This window comes from Microtus ochrogaster, unplaced genomic scaffold (genome assembly GCF_000317375.1).
Source record: "Microtus ochrogaster isolate Prairie Vole_2 unplaced genomic scaffold, MicOch1.0 UNK60, whole genome shotgun sequence".
NCBI classification, from domain to species: domain Eukaryota; kingdom Metazoa; phylum Chordata; class Mammalia; order Rodentia; family Cricetidae; genus Microtus; species Microtus ochrogaster.
The window spans coordinates 2,112,662-2,126,560 of NW_004949158.1; the positions used below are offsets into that span (position 1 = coordinate 2,112,662).

The window sequence follows — 13,899 nt, forward strand, 5'->3', positions numbered from 1 at the left end:
GGCTTTACAAGGAAACAAGCTTCTCCAGGTCTCGGTTTCCAGGAAGCAGTAGTATCCATCTTAGGGGGCTGCGTGAGAACTAAGTAAGAAGGGGCATGTTCAATACATCAAGTTTGAGCTGCATGAGGTGGCATCTGTCTGTAGTCACAACTGCTCCAGAGGTTTAGGGAGGATCACTGAGCCCAGGATTTTGAGACAGGTCTGGGCTATACAGGGAGACCCATCTTAAAAGACAAGAAATAAAACCCAAAATAGTTTGACACATAAAGTGAGCCTACAGTGGATTCTGGAGAAAAAAAACAGAGCCATGTATATTCTTACTACATGAAGATTCTTTTAATTGTAAGTCAGAGACACGCGAGTGCTTTAAGGAACAAAGGAGGATTGTGTAGTTAAAGGGGAGTCTTAGAGACTCTACAGGTAGAAGTGCAGCTGGCTTCATGAAGGAACTAGAATCAGCAGCTATGAAGCTGTTGGCAAGTGTTCGCACTAGATCTACCCTTCTAGCCCTCATGCTTAGAGTAACTTTCTCTTTCTCTTGTCTCTCTACAGCCCCTGAGCTTACATTCTGCCACTCTTAGTGACCAACAGACCCACAATTAATCTCAGTTGTGAATTCCAGGAAGTGATAATCTAATCTGCTTCATTGAGTCTAATGGCCAGTTAACCAGATAGCCATGTGAGGGGTGACAGCAACTGTCAGCCACCCCTCTGGTTTTAAGTACAGTACGTGTTCTTAAAAAAAGGCTCCTGCTAGCTCGTATTCTGGGCAGCTCCCCCATGATGCATCCGCGGCCCCTCCATGATGCACTGCACACTCACTAATCCTGGCAGCACTAGAGCAGCACCTGGGCTTTCAGCAGAAGCAGGATGATGTTCGGGGCTTCCGATCTTAGACAAGACAAGCTGTGCTGCTTACGCTCACGAGTCCAGCACTCACTCGGGCTCCTTCCTGAAAATGGTCACTGAAAAGGGTCACCATGCTACAGACCTGCCTTGTAAATGTCCTCATCTTGTCCTGTGCACCAACAGCTTCATCGTTTCCTTCCCGCAGCCTCAGCCATCACACAGATGTGCACAGGCAGACAGAAGACGGTAGGGTGGTGGCTCCACTTTGTTCTCATAGTCTTTCCACCTCTCGCCTGAAGCAGCTGGCGTTTCCACACTGTGAAAGGTTTTCACCAAATCGCAATGCCCACCCCCCCACCCCCTCCAAGGGAGCTCATGTTTTGACTGTTGATTTTATCTTAGTTTGTTAGGTAGATTCAAGATGACCTTTGCAAGGAGCAAAAGAGACTTCTGGGAAAAACGGATAGGGACACATAAAGTGAGCCTACAGTTTCTTCATCACAGGTTGCTTTGAGGAGAAGGTCCGTTTGGAAATTGTGCTGGGATGAGATTCCAGTTGGGCAGTGACAGAAGACTTTTTGATTATTCTCTTGGCCCAGCTGACACAGAATCTACTGCCTCAGTGTCTGTCTTCCAGCTCCTACCTCCACTGTTTAGAGGAGCATTTACTTCCGAAGGTCTGAAACTGAGGCCATGCAACCTGAGAAACACAGCACAAAATGATGAGCAGGGACCCTCATGCAATGGCAAGCTTCCGCTGGAGGTGGATAAAAGTTTGGACATGGTTGCCTTGACTGGGGCTTAGATCAGAGGATAATTCTATGCTCAGGATTTAAGAAGTTATATCAACCCAAGTCCTTACACATTTCTCGGTCCTCCTATCTTACCTCAAAGCCAGCTGGACTTGGAATGAAAATAAATATTTTTTCTATATAACTCATTGAAACATACTTGCTGAGTACCTACTAGATAAAGTAAAAAGCTTTAAAGATTAGGTAAAAAATGGCCCAATATAAAAAACAATCTGTATAGTGACATGAGAGTACTGTTGAGCCTTCCTGTTAAATCTCCCCAGAGAGGGGTAAGTGAGACATCAAAGCACAGGCCCATAGAGACATAGATGCTTATGGTAATGGCCAGCACAACTTCTGTAGACTGTTGCACATCACAAAGACTTCGGAGACCTGGACCCTGCTTCCAGGCGTGCTTGGCTTGCTCTAAAGGTATACTATCCCTGGCATGGAAGTTGAGGGTTTGTAAAAGCTCACTGACTGGCACTTGGACAAGAGCAGTGGGATGTAGTGGGAAGAGTCTCCATGGGCAATGGAGAGAGGCATGTCACGACTCCCCTTGAGTTGATGGGAAGATATTTGCCTACCCTTGGCATGTCCCTGCTGTTACATACTCTTACTGTGCACTCTGAGGGCTTTCTTCAGGGCAGACGTTAGAGGGAACTGTCCCTGGTTGCAGAAAGCACCAGTGAAGTCATCCATGTCCAGGGTCCATAGCATGGCACCTCCCAAGTTGTTCTGTTTAAGCCATTCGGCCTGTTTAAGGATAGAGGACAAACGTAATTTGATTTCTTGAAGCTCAGGGATGGGCCCTCAGAACACCCATGGGACTGACTTTACCTTGATTTGAAAGCTCTTCACATTATCATAGCCAACCCATTTGTTGCCCTGATAGGCATAAGGTACTTCCTGGTCAGCATCCCAGGCCTCAGTGGCTCCATCATTCAAGAAGGTGCAAATCTTTAAAAGTCATGAGATAATAATCCTTTAAATATTATGTCATGCAAGAGAGAAAGGTACATTTATTTTTTTTTCCTTTAATATATGTATCTTGGGGAGGTTTCCAGTGGCTTTTATTTGGAGTTAAGAAGTTTGAGATAGTTTTCTTTTTGTGGTTCTGGGGATGAAACACATGGTATGGCTCATGCTGCAGGAGTACTCTGCAACTGAACTTCATTCACAGCCCATATTTTTAATTACTTATTTGCTTTTTGGTAGAGTCTCAGTCTATATCCCAGACCTCAAACTGTTGACTCCTTTGCCTCTGAATTCTGAAAACTGATATTACAGCTTAATATATACAGCCCCATAGCAGACAGAAATATTCATGACATATCATTGTACACTATGATACATACATCTTTAAAATGTATGGTGATGGAACCCAGAACCATACTCATTAAGGCAAGAGCTGGACCACTGAACAACACCCTCATCTCATGAATCAAATGTTCATTCACCGTCCATGTTGTAGGGTTGGCGTTTTAGAGCCTGTAGCAATATGGGGCATACATCCATTTATCACTTTATTTATCCATATAAATAAACTTAAGAATCTTGTCTGTTGCACGAAGGGTTATTATATATTGTTAATTCCTCAGTTTAAAAAATATATTCTATATGTACAAAACTTTTAAGTATTTGGAATGATACTCTGTTGATAGACATGGCTTGTTCATTTTATGGCTTCCCAGACCCAAAATAATCACACAGAAACTATATTAATTAAATCACTGCTTAGTCTATTAGCTCAGGATTTTTATTTTTATTTATTATTATTATTATTACTATTATTTTGCTTTTTCGAGACAGGGTTTCTCTGTGGCTTTGGAGCCTGTCCTGGAACTAGCTCTGTAGACCAGGCTGGTCTCGAACTCACAGAGATCCACCTGCCTCTGCCTCCCGAGTGCTGGGATTAAAGGCGTGTGCCACCGTCGCCCGGCCTCAGGATTTTTATTAACTCTTACATCTTAAATTAACCATTTTTTAATTTTGTATTTTACTACAAGGCTTGTGGTTTACTGGTAGAGTTCTGGCTGGCAGCTGCCTCCTTCGGCAGCTACATGATATCTTTCTGACTTCTTCTACACTCTTTCAGTATCTCTTCCAGCCTGGCCATATTCTACCTTGCTATAGGCTGAAGCAGCTTTTTTTATTAACCAATGATAATAAAACATATTCACCACATACAGAGGGAAATCCCACATCAATACTCTGCTTAGAGCAGGTAGATACTGGACATAATGAACATTCAAATTCAGCAGATTTCTAGCCCTCAACCCCTGGGCAACAAGCCCAGCTCTGGGCCTGATATTCTCAGAGAACTGTATAGACAATCTACTGACCTCATAATAGGCCAAGATGCCGGACTCCTCTGTGTAGGGCCCTAGTGCCCCAGCACTAGCAGTGGGCACGCCGATTCCAGTGCTGGAGGGGTCACTCAGGGTGAAGGTTTGTCCATATGCTGGGAATCCAACAATGAGCTTCTCGGGAGCTGCTCCATTTTCATTCCAGTAGGTCATGATGTAGTCCTGCAGGAGTATAGGTTAGCTGTAGGCCTTAGGTAGCCAGTGTCCTGTGCTGTGTTATGCTAGTTCCCTGTTCTAACTGCTCAAATTATATATTGAAAATTTTATTAGTTTTCTTTCCAGAATACTTCACTGAAGTTTAGTAAAGGAGGTATACAAGAACACTGCATACTCACAATTTGGTTTTTTAATTTTGTGATGAATCTCTCATGATTTGGACCATTTCTAGTCTGCATTTGCATCTGTGTAAGGTCTTACCACATTGAGGAAGGTGTTGGTGCCGGTGTCATGTAGGGATTTGTAGAGGGGACTGTTTTCCCCAGTGTAGCCATCCTGGGAGCCATGGAGATTGTAAGTCATGACCTGGATGTAGTCTAAGAAGCTGTGGATGAAAGATGATGTTTAAATAATTTCTGATGATCATTTGCCATTCCTATATGCCAGGAAAATGTACCCTTACAAAGCCTATAAACCAAGTCCGTGTGCAACAAAGCATCCCAAGAATGAAGATCTGTTGCTTACATTCCCTCAAGAATTCCTGAACAAGGTAGACAGCTTACTGTGACAGCTGGGGGATCTCATAGCCAGATTGGATGAGGGAGACAACACCAGCTACCGTGGCAGTGATCATCAGCCTGGGTCTACTGTTCTCAAAGGCTTCTTCCTCAAAAGCTTCACGCATTTTCTACAGAATATTAACATACAGTAGAGAATGTTACAAATTCATTTCGGTTCTTCTAATAACAAGTCTATATTTTTAAAAAGTACTTTCCCATTTTTGTTTTACATTTTTTCTGTCATTACCTCAATATAGGCAGTAGCGCAGATGGTGTTAAGAGTCATTAAATATTCATGGGGTTTAGGACTTTATTATGTCCCCTCTAAAGTTACTAGCTATTCATCCAAAATCTAGATTCCAAATGACTGAGAGCTTTGCTGCCATCGCCACTTTCTGAAGCTGCAGTTCCCTAAACCCAGCTTTCAGCTGTGGAGAAAGGTTTTCCCTTTTTGAGTAGCTGAAGTTTATCATAGGACCAATACCTCATTAAATGAAATGCAAAGTTAACTAAGGGAGAAGGTGGTAATGGCTGGGTAGCAAGTGCAATCTAGTGCCAGATGGTAATCTTCTTCTACTTTATGTGACTTTCATCTTGCATGAAGTATTGTATTGGGGTTATCTCTTGTAATTGCCTTGTTTCAGAGTACCTGGTCATCTTCCAAAAGAATGCTCACAGAAATTGCTGTGTGTGCTAGTGGTCAAGTGACTAGGACATTTTACTAGATGAAGAGCATTATAAGAAGGGGGTTAGAGCTGTCTTGAAATATTAACCCCATATATTGCAAGATATTTGCTTTTATATTGTGCTGTTGTAGTGAAAAGATCTATAACTTTTGCCTGGAGGTATGCTCCAATTAAAGAAAGAAATAACATGCCAGGCGGTGGTGGCGCACGCCTTTAATCCCAGCACTCGGAAGGCAGAGACAGGCGGATCTCTGTGAGTTCGAGACCAGCCTGGTCTACAAGAGCTAGTTCCAGGACAGGCTCCAAAGCTTCAGAGAAACTTTATTTCAAAACACAAACACACACACACACACACACACAGACAGAGAGAGAGAGAGAGAGAGAGAGAGAGAGAGAGAGAGAGAGAGAGAGAGAGGAGAGATATCCAGGAAACTAGAAAGGGGCCATTGGGACACAGGGAAGGAAGACAGAGTTTAAGGGAGTGAGTGAGGATAGGATAATAAACAACAGATAGTTCAGAGGGGAAGGGGAATAATGGGAGGGGTACGTGTGGAGTGGGATGTTAGTGTAGAGTACAATAGGGGAAGAGGAAGGATAACTTACTAAGAATGTTTGATAAAATCATATGGAAGCCTACCCTTTTATAATCTTCCTAAAATACATTTATCAAAAAAGCTTAATTGGAGTTGCTTACATGGGGGTGGTGTAAGGGCTCCTCCCAGAAGCCGTAGGTTATCAAACAAAAACCCAGTGCCAGACGTGGGATACAGGTCTTCAAGTTGTTGCTCAGGGCATCCCAGAGACCCCCCAGGACAATACAGGCTGTTACCATTGCTGTTGGGTACTGACTAGAACTTGACAGAGAGATGCTATCACTAAGAGCATCACACACTTTGATCGTAGGATGTAGAGAAGTCAGTCTGGTGCTGACCTGGAAGCTCCCTCCCTGTTGGCTAGTTTTCATAGACCAGAAGGCGCTGTGAAGGCTGGTGGGGAAGAAAAGCCATCAAAAGTTGTGCCAGCTATGATCCAGTAACAAGTGGCCTGAAAAGATATGTCAGCAAGTACAGCATAGGCACAGATTTTTATGGAGGCCAATCAACACCATTCTAATTGAACTCAAGTCCTGCTCTAAGGAGGGGAATACACACCTGGTACTGTAAGGAAATCTAGCCAAGAATCTGTGAGTTGGGGAGTAATAGAACCTGCGAAATACTGTCTTCCTAAGGAACCGCTTCCTAAATAACTTATCCTAGTACCCACAGACCAGTGCAACTCTTATCCCTCACCAGGGAAGCTTCTTTACACAGCAAATGACAGTTAATATAGACTGACAACAGGTGGAAAGTGTTCTGCTCTAAAGAGGCTTTCGGGATCACACCACCTATCCCAAAGCTCAGGGAACGTTGGAGAAAAAGTGGAGCCGGAGGTTGGGGGAAATTGCTGAGAAATAATCTCGATGATGAGACTGTTGCACCCACGAACGTACGAAAAAGATGCACAAGGTCAAGCCAATCAACAGAGTATGGCTTAGGCTATAGAGGGGAAAGAGAATCCGTTTTTCCTCAGTTGTATGGGCCATGGTAGTTTGCCCGTGTTCCAGTAGATGGCGCCATACACCCATGTAAATATGAGCAGCAGAGTCACTGACGTTGGGAGTTGGGGAGAATTGAAGGTGGGTAGCAGTGGGGGAGGTGAAGAATATGATCTAAGTACAATGATTTATACATAATATCACCAAAGAATAAATATGAATAAAGATAAAGAAATGGAGTTACTGAATATGATAATTAGAGCTATTGGGCAAAAGTAAGCTGGCAGACTCAGTGCTAAAACTCTCCAGAGGCTGCCTGACGGTCTAGTATATGGTGCCATATGGAAATAATCTGTCACGGTGGATATAGAACAGTGGTACAGATTCTGCCAAAAAACGAGTAGAAAATAGAAGTAAAGAATGGAATAAATTAAAAGCCATCTGTCAACTTTGACTTCATAATCTTGTCATTTTTGCTTGGTGATCACCCCTCTTGTTGATGACACCAGTCCATTAAGTCAAGTCCTTTCCCATGAGCTCTAGATATGTATTCATGCAATGCATCCTGGCCATTCAGACCCATCGCAGTCTCTATGTTCGGGTGTAAAGGAATCAGTTCTCCCACTCCGAATCCACCTTTGTATCATCTTAACCAACCCATTTTTGCCCTGACTTCTTTAAGTCAGGAAACTGTGGGTCTTCTATATCTATAGTATATACTATACTATAAATTTATCCCCAGGTCCTACTGGTTTCTATATTCAGATGACCCTCCTTCCCTCAGTGTAAAAGCATTGCTTCCTCTGACCACCTGTCCCTTAATTTACATCAGTAGCTTCCACTGGAACTTTGCCTGCTGACTCGCCTTGCTTGTGTTTAATGTCAGAGCAGGAAGTCAAAACCAAAAGTTCGGCCACTGTTTCTCCACTGTGTATAATCTTTCACAGTATTCCCAATTATCTAGAAGGAGAATTCCCAATTCTTTAGCTGAAGGACCTGCATGATCAGGCTATTGCTACCTGTGCAAACTCATACTCTTTCTCCCAATCACTTGATCACTGGTCTCTGAGTTTTTTGTGACTTGCCCATTCTGACCTAATTGGGCAGTGCTAATGTTTTCCCAAGACTAAGATTAGGCATCACTTACGGTGGTAGGCTCTTTCTGATCCTGCTTCACACGAACTTCTCTGGGTTTCCTGGTATTTATGCTAATCACCTGTCTGCAATTGTTGGTTAAATTTCAGCATTCTGACTCATACTGAATGTTCTTTAAAGCTAGAGATTTTGCCTTATTCTTATTTTAAGCCTAAACCAATATGTGCCACAGAGCATGTGTTACTCTGATAACAACAGATTGTCTTATGTAATTGTTCTGGCATTGAACTCTGTTGTCAGGTAACACAGGCAGTTACGATATATCCTTAGTTACTTATCTGTAGAATGAATATCATAATGCTTATGGATGGTACTTTTATCATAGAGCACTTAATACAGAAAGATCCGTGCAAGTTCAACCAGACAAAATACTAGCATGGAGTGCGGAGTAGGTCAAGAAATTCCATTCCTAGTGAAGGAATTATTGGTAATTAACAGTTTCCAGGAGCAGTTAGCTTTAATTAAGTATGTGGCCTTTGATAGCTAGGACATGCTCCAGCAGATAGCCATCTAACCCAGAGTACATAAACAGCACTAATTGAAATCGTGCATGTGCGTGCATGCGTGTTTTCGTGTTTAAATTACGCAAAGCTAGGTAGATACGGAATAGGGGGTAGATCTGCGAGAAGATGAGGGAGAGGAAGATATGATCAAAAAACAACATGTGATATTCTCAAAGAATTAAAATATGCATTCAATGTGACTATGAGTCATCATCCCTAAAATGATGTGATATGTCTGGAATGCAACCTGTTGAAGGGGTATTTAATACAGAAGGATCTTTGCCATGCTAAGGTCTGTACGTCTCAATTCAGTTGAGTTTGTTTTACTGTGTACCACCCAGTTCTCCCCAGAAAGAACATACTTTGAATCTTCTGGGACTGAAGACACTTCCTCCTTTTCCTGCTTTCCTCACCTGCACCAGGATGGTGAAGAGATGCTTGTCCTTAGCAGGGCTCCCATGAGATCCAGGGAACTGCCAGTCCAGGTTCAGCCCATCAAACCCATACTGGCGCAGGAATTTGATGACTGAGCTAATGAAAGTCTGGCGGTTGTGAGGAGTGGAGACCATGGCGCTGAATCTGACAGAGACCAACAAAAAGGCAGGGTAAGGCCTCTATAATATTAACACATTGGCATAAAAACACTTTACAGCCCAAATTCTACTTCTGTGCCCTTTTCTAGGACGCCTCAACCTGACAAACACTTGTCCCTATTTTGCCCCAGCCTTCCTTTGCAATCATTACTCTTGCTTGCCTCAGGACTCAGCATTTCCTTTGTTTATTTTTTTTTCTTAAGATGTGTGGCCATGTTAACTTACCATGCTGTCTTGAAACACCCTCCAAATTCATGTGCTCTCAAAGAAGTCTTATTCAAGAGTAGACTTTTATTTTTCCTTCTCCAAAAGACAAAGACATTGTACAAAGCCTTCTCAAGTCATTGTGACCTTGAAATACTCTAGGTAAAAGTGCTTTGGGAGCAGGAAACTGATGCTCAAAGGGTCTGTACTTTGACAACATAGTAATCTTTTCAACATATTCTGCTTAGAAGTAAGGTTCCAATTAATTCATAGCATTAACACAGTCACTTAGTGCCCTCAGCACCTCTGATGTTGTGAAGTACAGCAACAGAGGCTGGTTGGGCTATCTTGCTTTCAATAGTAAATAAACAAGTGGCTTTCTAGAGAGAACTTACGGGGCAGGTCCAAAGTCCCAGCCTCCAATGGCCAGGAGGGTTTTCAGTTGGGTGTTCCTTAAAAGCAAAAGATAAAGAACGATTTTAAAATCCATAGGTTCCCCCATTTAGGTAATATAACTGATATTATTTAGTGTTTCCCTGACAAGATATGACACACTATAGTACAATTTTCTTCCATTACCATAAACTAACTGTAAAATGAAAAAAGATTGTTTTCTTTTTTTTTTTAAAATTGTGTTATACATATATATTTTAAATGCAGTTATATTTTTATTCAGAAATTAATATTTGCTATTTCCTAATCAAAAGTTTCGTACTACACAGCTCTTAGATACATACACACATATGTGTTTGGGTGTTTTATTTTGGGGGAAGGGGAGGGTTGTATTTTCTTTTTTTAGAAAGAACTTGAAGTTGGGTGGATGGGAAGGGGGAGGGAGAGGTTCTAGAAGGGCTTGGGGGAAGGGAAGTATATGATCAAATATATTTAACATTTTTAATAATAAAAATATAATAGCTAGGTGGTGGTGGTGCACACCTTTAATCCCTGCACTTGGGAGGCAGAGACAGGTGGATTTCTGTGAGTTCAAGGCCAACTTGGTCTACAGAGTGAGTTCCAGGAAAGCCATGAAAAAGTGAAGTGTGTGAAGTAAAAGTATGCTAGCAAGGTCATGAACCATTATAAAATGTAGGTGCATTCAAAATTCATGTCGTATGCAATAATCATATGTAATTGATGGTAGTAAAAACTGATGACATTGGCTGGGTCCTCATCTCAAACTCACGGAATCTGAGCTACATTTAAAGAAACATTAATACGTGGCAACTATTGACCCAAGAGACACAAGATCAGACAACTCTGCCATTCTCTGACCTGCGTTTGAGGTTGTTTAAAGCTTGGTAGTCAGTCAAGTCATTCACGCTTCTCATGGTGATCCTGTTGCTCCGCATACTAGCAAAGGCATAGATGAGGTGAGTACACAGGCAGGGGTCAATATCAGCAGGATGGAAGCTACCCAGTCCTGGCCTGTTCCGGGCTACATTATTATAGTAGCACATCAGCTGGTAGGAAGAACCTGTGGAAGGCAAATGAGAACAGCAGCCTGCTGTAGGTGGCAGTGAACTCTGTTGACAGTTTGGTCCTGCCTCTTTCCCTTGCTGTGCCTCAGGCACCTGTTACCTAGGAGGGGATAATTGGAACTAAGACTCTTTAACCTGAGTCCAGACATTGCGACTTAGCCATCAGGCACTGACTTGAAGTTGATGATTAGAACGATGGCACTCACTTCTGGATCTTGGCTAAGTTTAGAAGACCGCTAGAGCTGGTTTGTTAATGCTAAGGTGGGCACACACAGAGGGCAGCACTGAGAGCTGAGCTGAAATAGTCTACTCCCAACAGTGGAAACCCATCTCTTTCCCACATGGCTCTTGGTATTGTTTTCAAAGAAAGTATTATGAGAGTATAATTTAAAAATCATAAAAGAAAAGTACATTAGGAGTAATTCTTAGAGATTTGAGGCTTATGAGGAGAAAATGTTCTGTAAACAACAAAACATGAAGTCATCATGACTTACCCAGATGAGAATTCAGCAGAAGTGCCAAACCTAGAGAGAGAGAAAGAACAAACATTTACTGTGAAACATCTGCCGGAATCATTGAGTATCAAACTCTGAAACAGTGAAAGTCATCCTACTAGACATAGATCAGAACAGCCCAAGTGAAACTTTATAGCCATTTCAAGGGGTGTTCTTTTCAGTGGATATACATTTCAATCTACTCTTACGATTTATTGGAAAATGGAAAATGGAAATGACCATCCTTGTCCACATTCTGTGTCCTAATTAATTTTTACTGAATGTAAAGTCTATTTATCCACAGAACTAGTGCTGTCTGAAGTTACTTTAGTTTACTGTACCTAGTAATCACCCTTTTAAACTATGTCTCACCTCTCAGAGTTTGAACCCAGCCTTCCAACAGTCAAGCCATCTGCTAAAGCAGAGAACAGTACTACCACAATCTGAGTTTTTTGAAACATCTTTGAAAAGACCTTGCTGGAGGGATGAAGATGTGAAGTTCCAGATTCCTCTCTTTGGCATCAACAGAGCAGGGTTTGAGACAGCATGTCTTACTAACTAGCCCAGATGGGCCTTGAACTAGAGAACCTGCCCCCATGTCTCTTGATTGCTGAAATCATAGGCCTGAACCATCATCACGTAACCAGACCACTTCTGAATCTTTTACAAATTGAGCTTCAGTGTTCATCTGAGAAAGTTTCTGATGCTTAATAAGTTTACAAAGCATAAGTTTAGAACAACTAGTAAGATTTCAATGACTTGGCTCAAAGTGACTACTGAACAAGTTTCTATGGTTGTCTATGAGGAACACTTTTACTCCATCAATGCAGCAGACCCAAGGAGGATAAATCTGAAAACAGTAGAAAAAAGATGACTAGGATAGCTGCATCTAAGTTTCTATTGATCTTCTTCTCTTTAAAAGTTCGTTCCAGGAAATAAGCAAATAAATATAATGCCAATGTAAGGCACATGGTATAGGAAGATGAGTGGGGAGTATTAATGTCTGGACAAAACAGGAGCCAGCAGAAAGGTATTGTTAAAATGAGACTCTTTTAATGCTGTATATGTGTCATCAATGAAGGCAGAATAGTTATCACAGCCCGTGAGGTTAGGAAAACTTATTAAATGATGGAAGAAAATTTGAAGTTCTGAAAGAAGAATGATAATACATAGAGCCATAGTGTGACGATGCCTCCTGGTCGTCAGATCCTGAGAACAAAAGAAGCCAGGCAACACTGAGTCTTTACGTCTGATTACCAACTCACCTGTGACAAGAAGGAACTTGGTCATGATGTCTTCAGCAGTGCTTCAGTGGGGCCCCGGATGGCCTTTTAAACAATTTAAGATCCAGGTAATCCCAAGGTTTGCCAGCTGGAAAATGTTTACTGGGATGTGTATATATATATATGACTAATCAGTAAGCCACCAGCTTTCCTTCTCCACTGACTCAGTTCCTTTAGTATCTTACTGCCACCACCCTTCCTGTTCCACATCACATAGCAATGACATATGCTTTAGCAGTCGGGTAGAGGTAATCACCACAGGGAATACTCATTCCCTTAATTTCGGTTTTGGCTGTTCCCAAGTACGCAGCAGCTGTTCAGGTGTTGCAGATAAGTTTTATTGAACTTATTTCATCCCTGACATAAAACGTTTCTTACAGGAAAACAAGTTAATCGCTGTTTTTAAACCCCCTTTCTTCCTTGAATTATTTGCTTGTAATTTTTCTGGTCAGTGCTAATGGACCTCCACTCTTTAGGGGCTACATTTTGAATGTTGAATATTATGCCTACACTTGTTCTTTGGAATGACTTCAAGTGACAGTTATAAGATAAATCTATTTAAGAATGTATTGGTGCCAGTATGTTCCTTCTCAGGCTTCTAAGAACCCTCTTAATGTTGACATACAGGAGAGGTTGAAAAAGATTTTCAGTTTTGAATACATACAGATGAGGGTATTGAAATGTCTCCTTTACTAGAAATATTGGTTATTGATTATTTCTAGAGTTTTAAAGATTGAAATTAATTCATTACAGTCAAACACCATCTGCTACTACTGTCTCATATTAAATTTGTTTTAGTTAACATTGTGTGCTTAACACCTCAACGCAATTTACATTCCTCTGCTCCAGCTGTTACATCTTTTCATGTCTTGCTTTCTACCTCAATCATAGAATTCAAAGTTCAGGTTAGATCCTGGCTTTATCATTCAATGATGTCCCCTCCTCTTAATTCTGTTATGTACTCTAGCCCGTGTTGTTTGTACAGTTTATGGCCTGTGATCAACCAGAACTCAAGTGGTAGGCAAATGTATGGCCTCCTTGTACCTCATCAGAGTTACTGTGAATCCAGGCTGGTTTTATCACTTGATTCGTTTGAAAATTAAAGAGTATTGACTCTCCTAAAATAACTGAACTTTCTGTAATTGTTTCTGTCTAATTACAAGAGAAATTTCCCTGACGAGGGGTGAAGACTATGTTTATCTGTGGGTATGAGGAAACTCTTTAAAATTTAGTTAGAAATTCTA

At 41.6% G+C, this 13,899-nt stretch overlaps 1 protein-coding gene across 1 annotated transcript; it reads right to left on the reverse strand.

Annotated features, from left to right (window-relative positions):
• Nucleotides 1-1,514: 1,514 nt before the first annotated feature.
• Nucleotides 1,515-12,662, reverse strand: LOC101988120 (chitinase-like protein 3). The gene is made up of 11 exons (XM_013354690.2): nucleotides 12,638-12,662; nucleotides 11,373-11,402; nucleotides 10,673-10,874; nucleotides 9,796-9,852; nucleotides 9,017-9,182; nucleotides 4,729-4,853; nucleotides 4,427-4,550; nucleotides 3,986-4,171; nucleotides 2,481-2,600; nucleotides 2,255-2,396; nucleotides 1,515-1,549 (listed from the first exon to the last, which is right to left on the reverse strand). Exons 1-11 carry the CDS (start codon nucleotides 12,660-12,662, stop codon nucleotides 1,515-1,517), a joined length of 1,212 nt encoding a protein of 403 aa, XP_013210144.1.
• Nucleotides 12,663-13,899: the final 1,237 nt, after the last annotated feature.

Excerpts from the sequence above, each read along its gene's own strand:
- LOC101988120 (XM_013354690.2), bottom strand. The coding sequence starts at position 12,662 with ATGACCAAGTTCCTTCTTGTCACAG. Across the intron at positions 10,875-11,372 it reads TCTGCTGAATTCTCATCTGG|GTTCTTCCTACCAGCTGATG; the intron begins GTAAGTCATGAT and ends TGCCTTCCACAG. Across the intron at positions 9,853-10,672 it reads TTAAACAACCTCAAACGCAG|GAACACCCAACTGAAAACCC; the intron begins GTCAGAGAATGG and ends TTTGCTTTTAAG.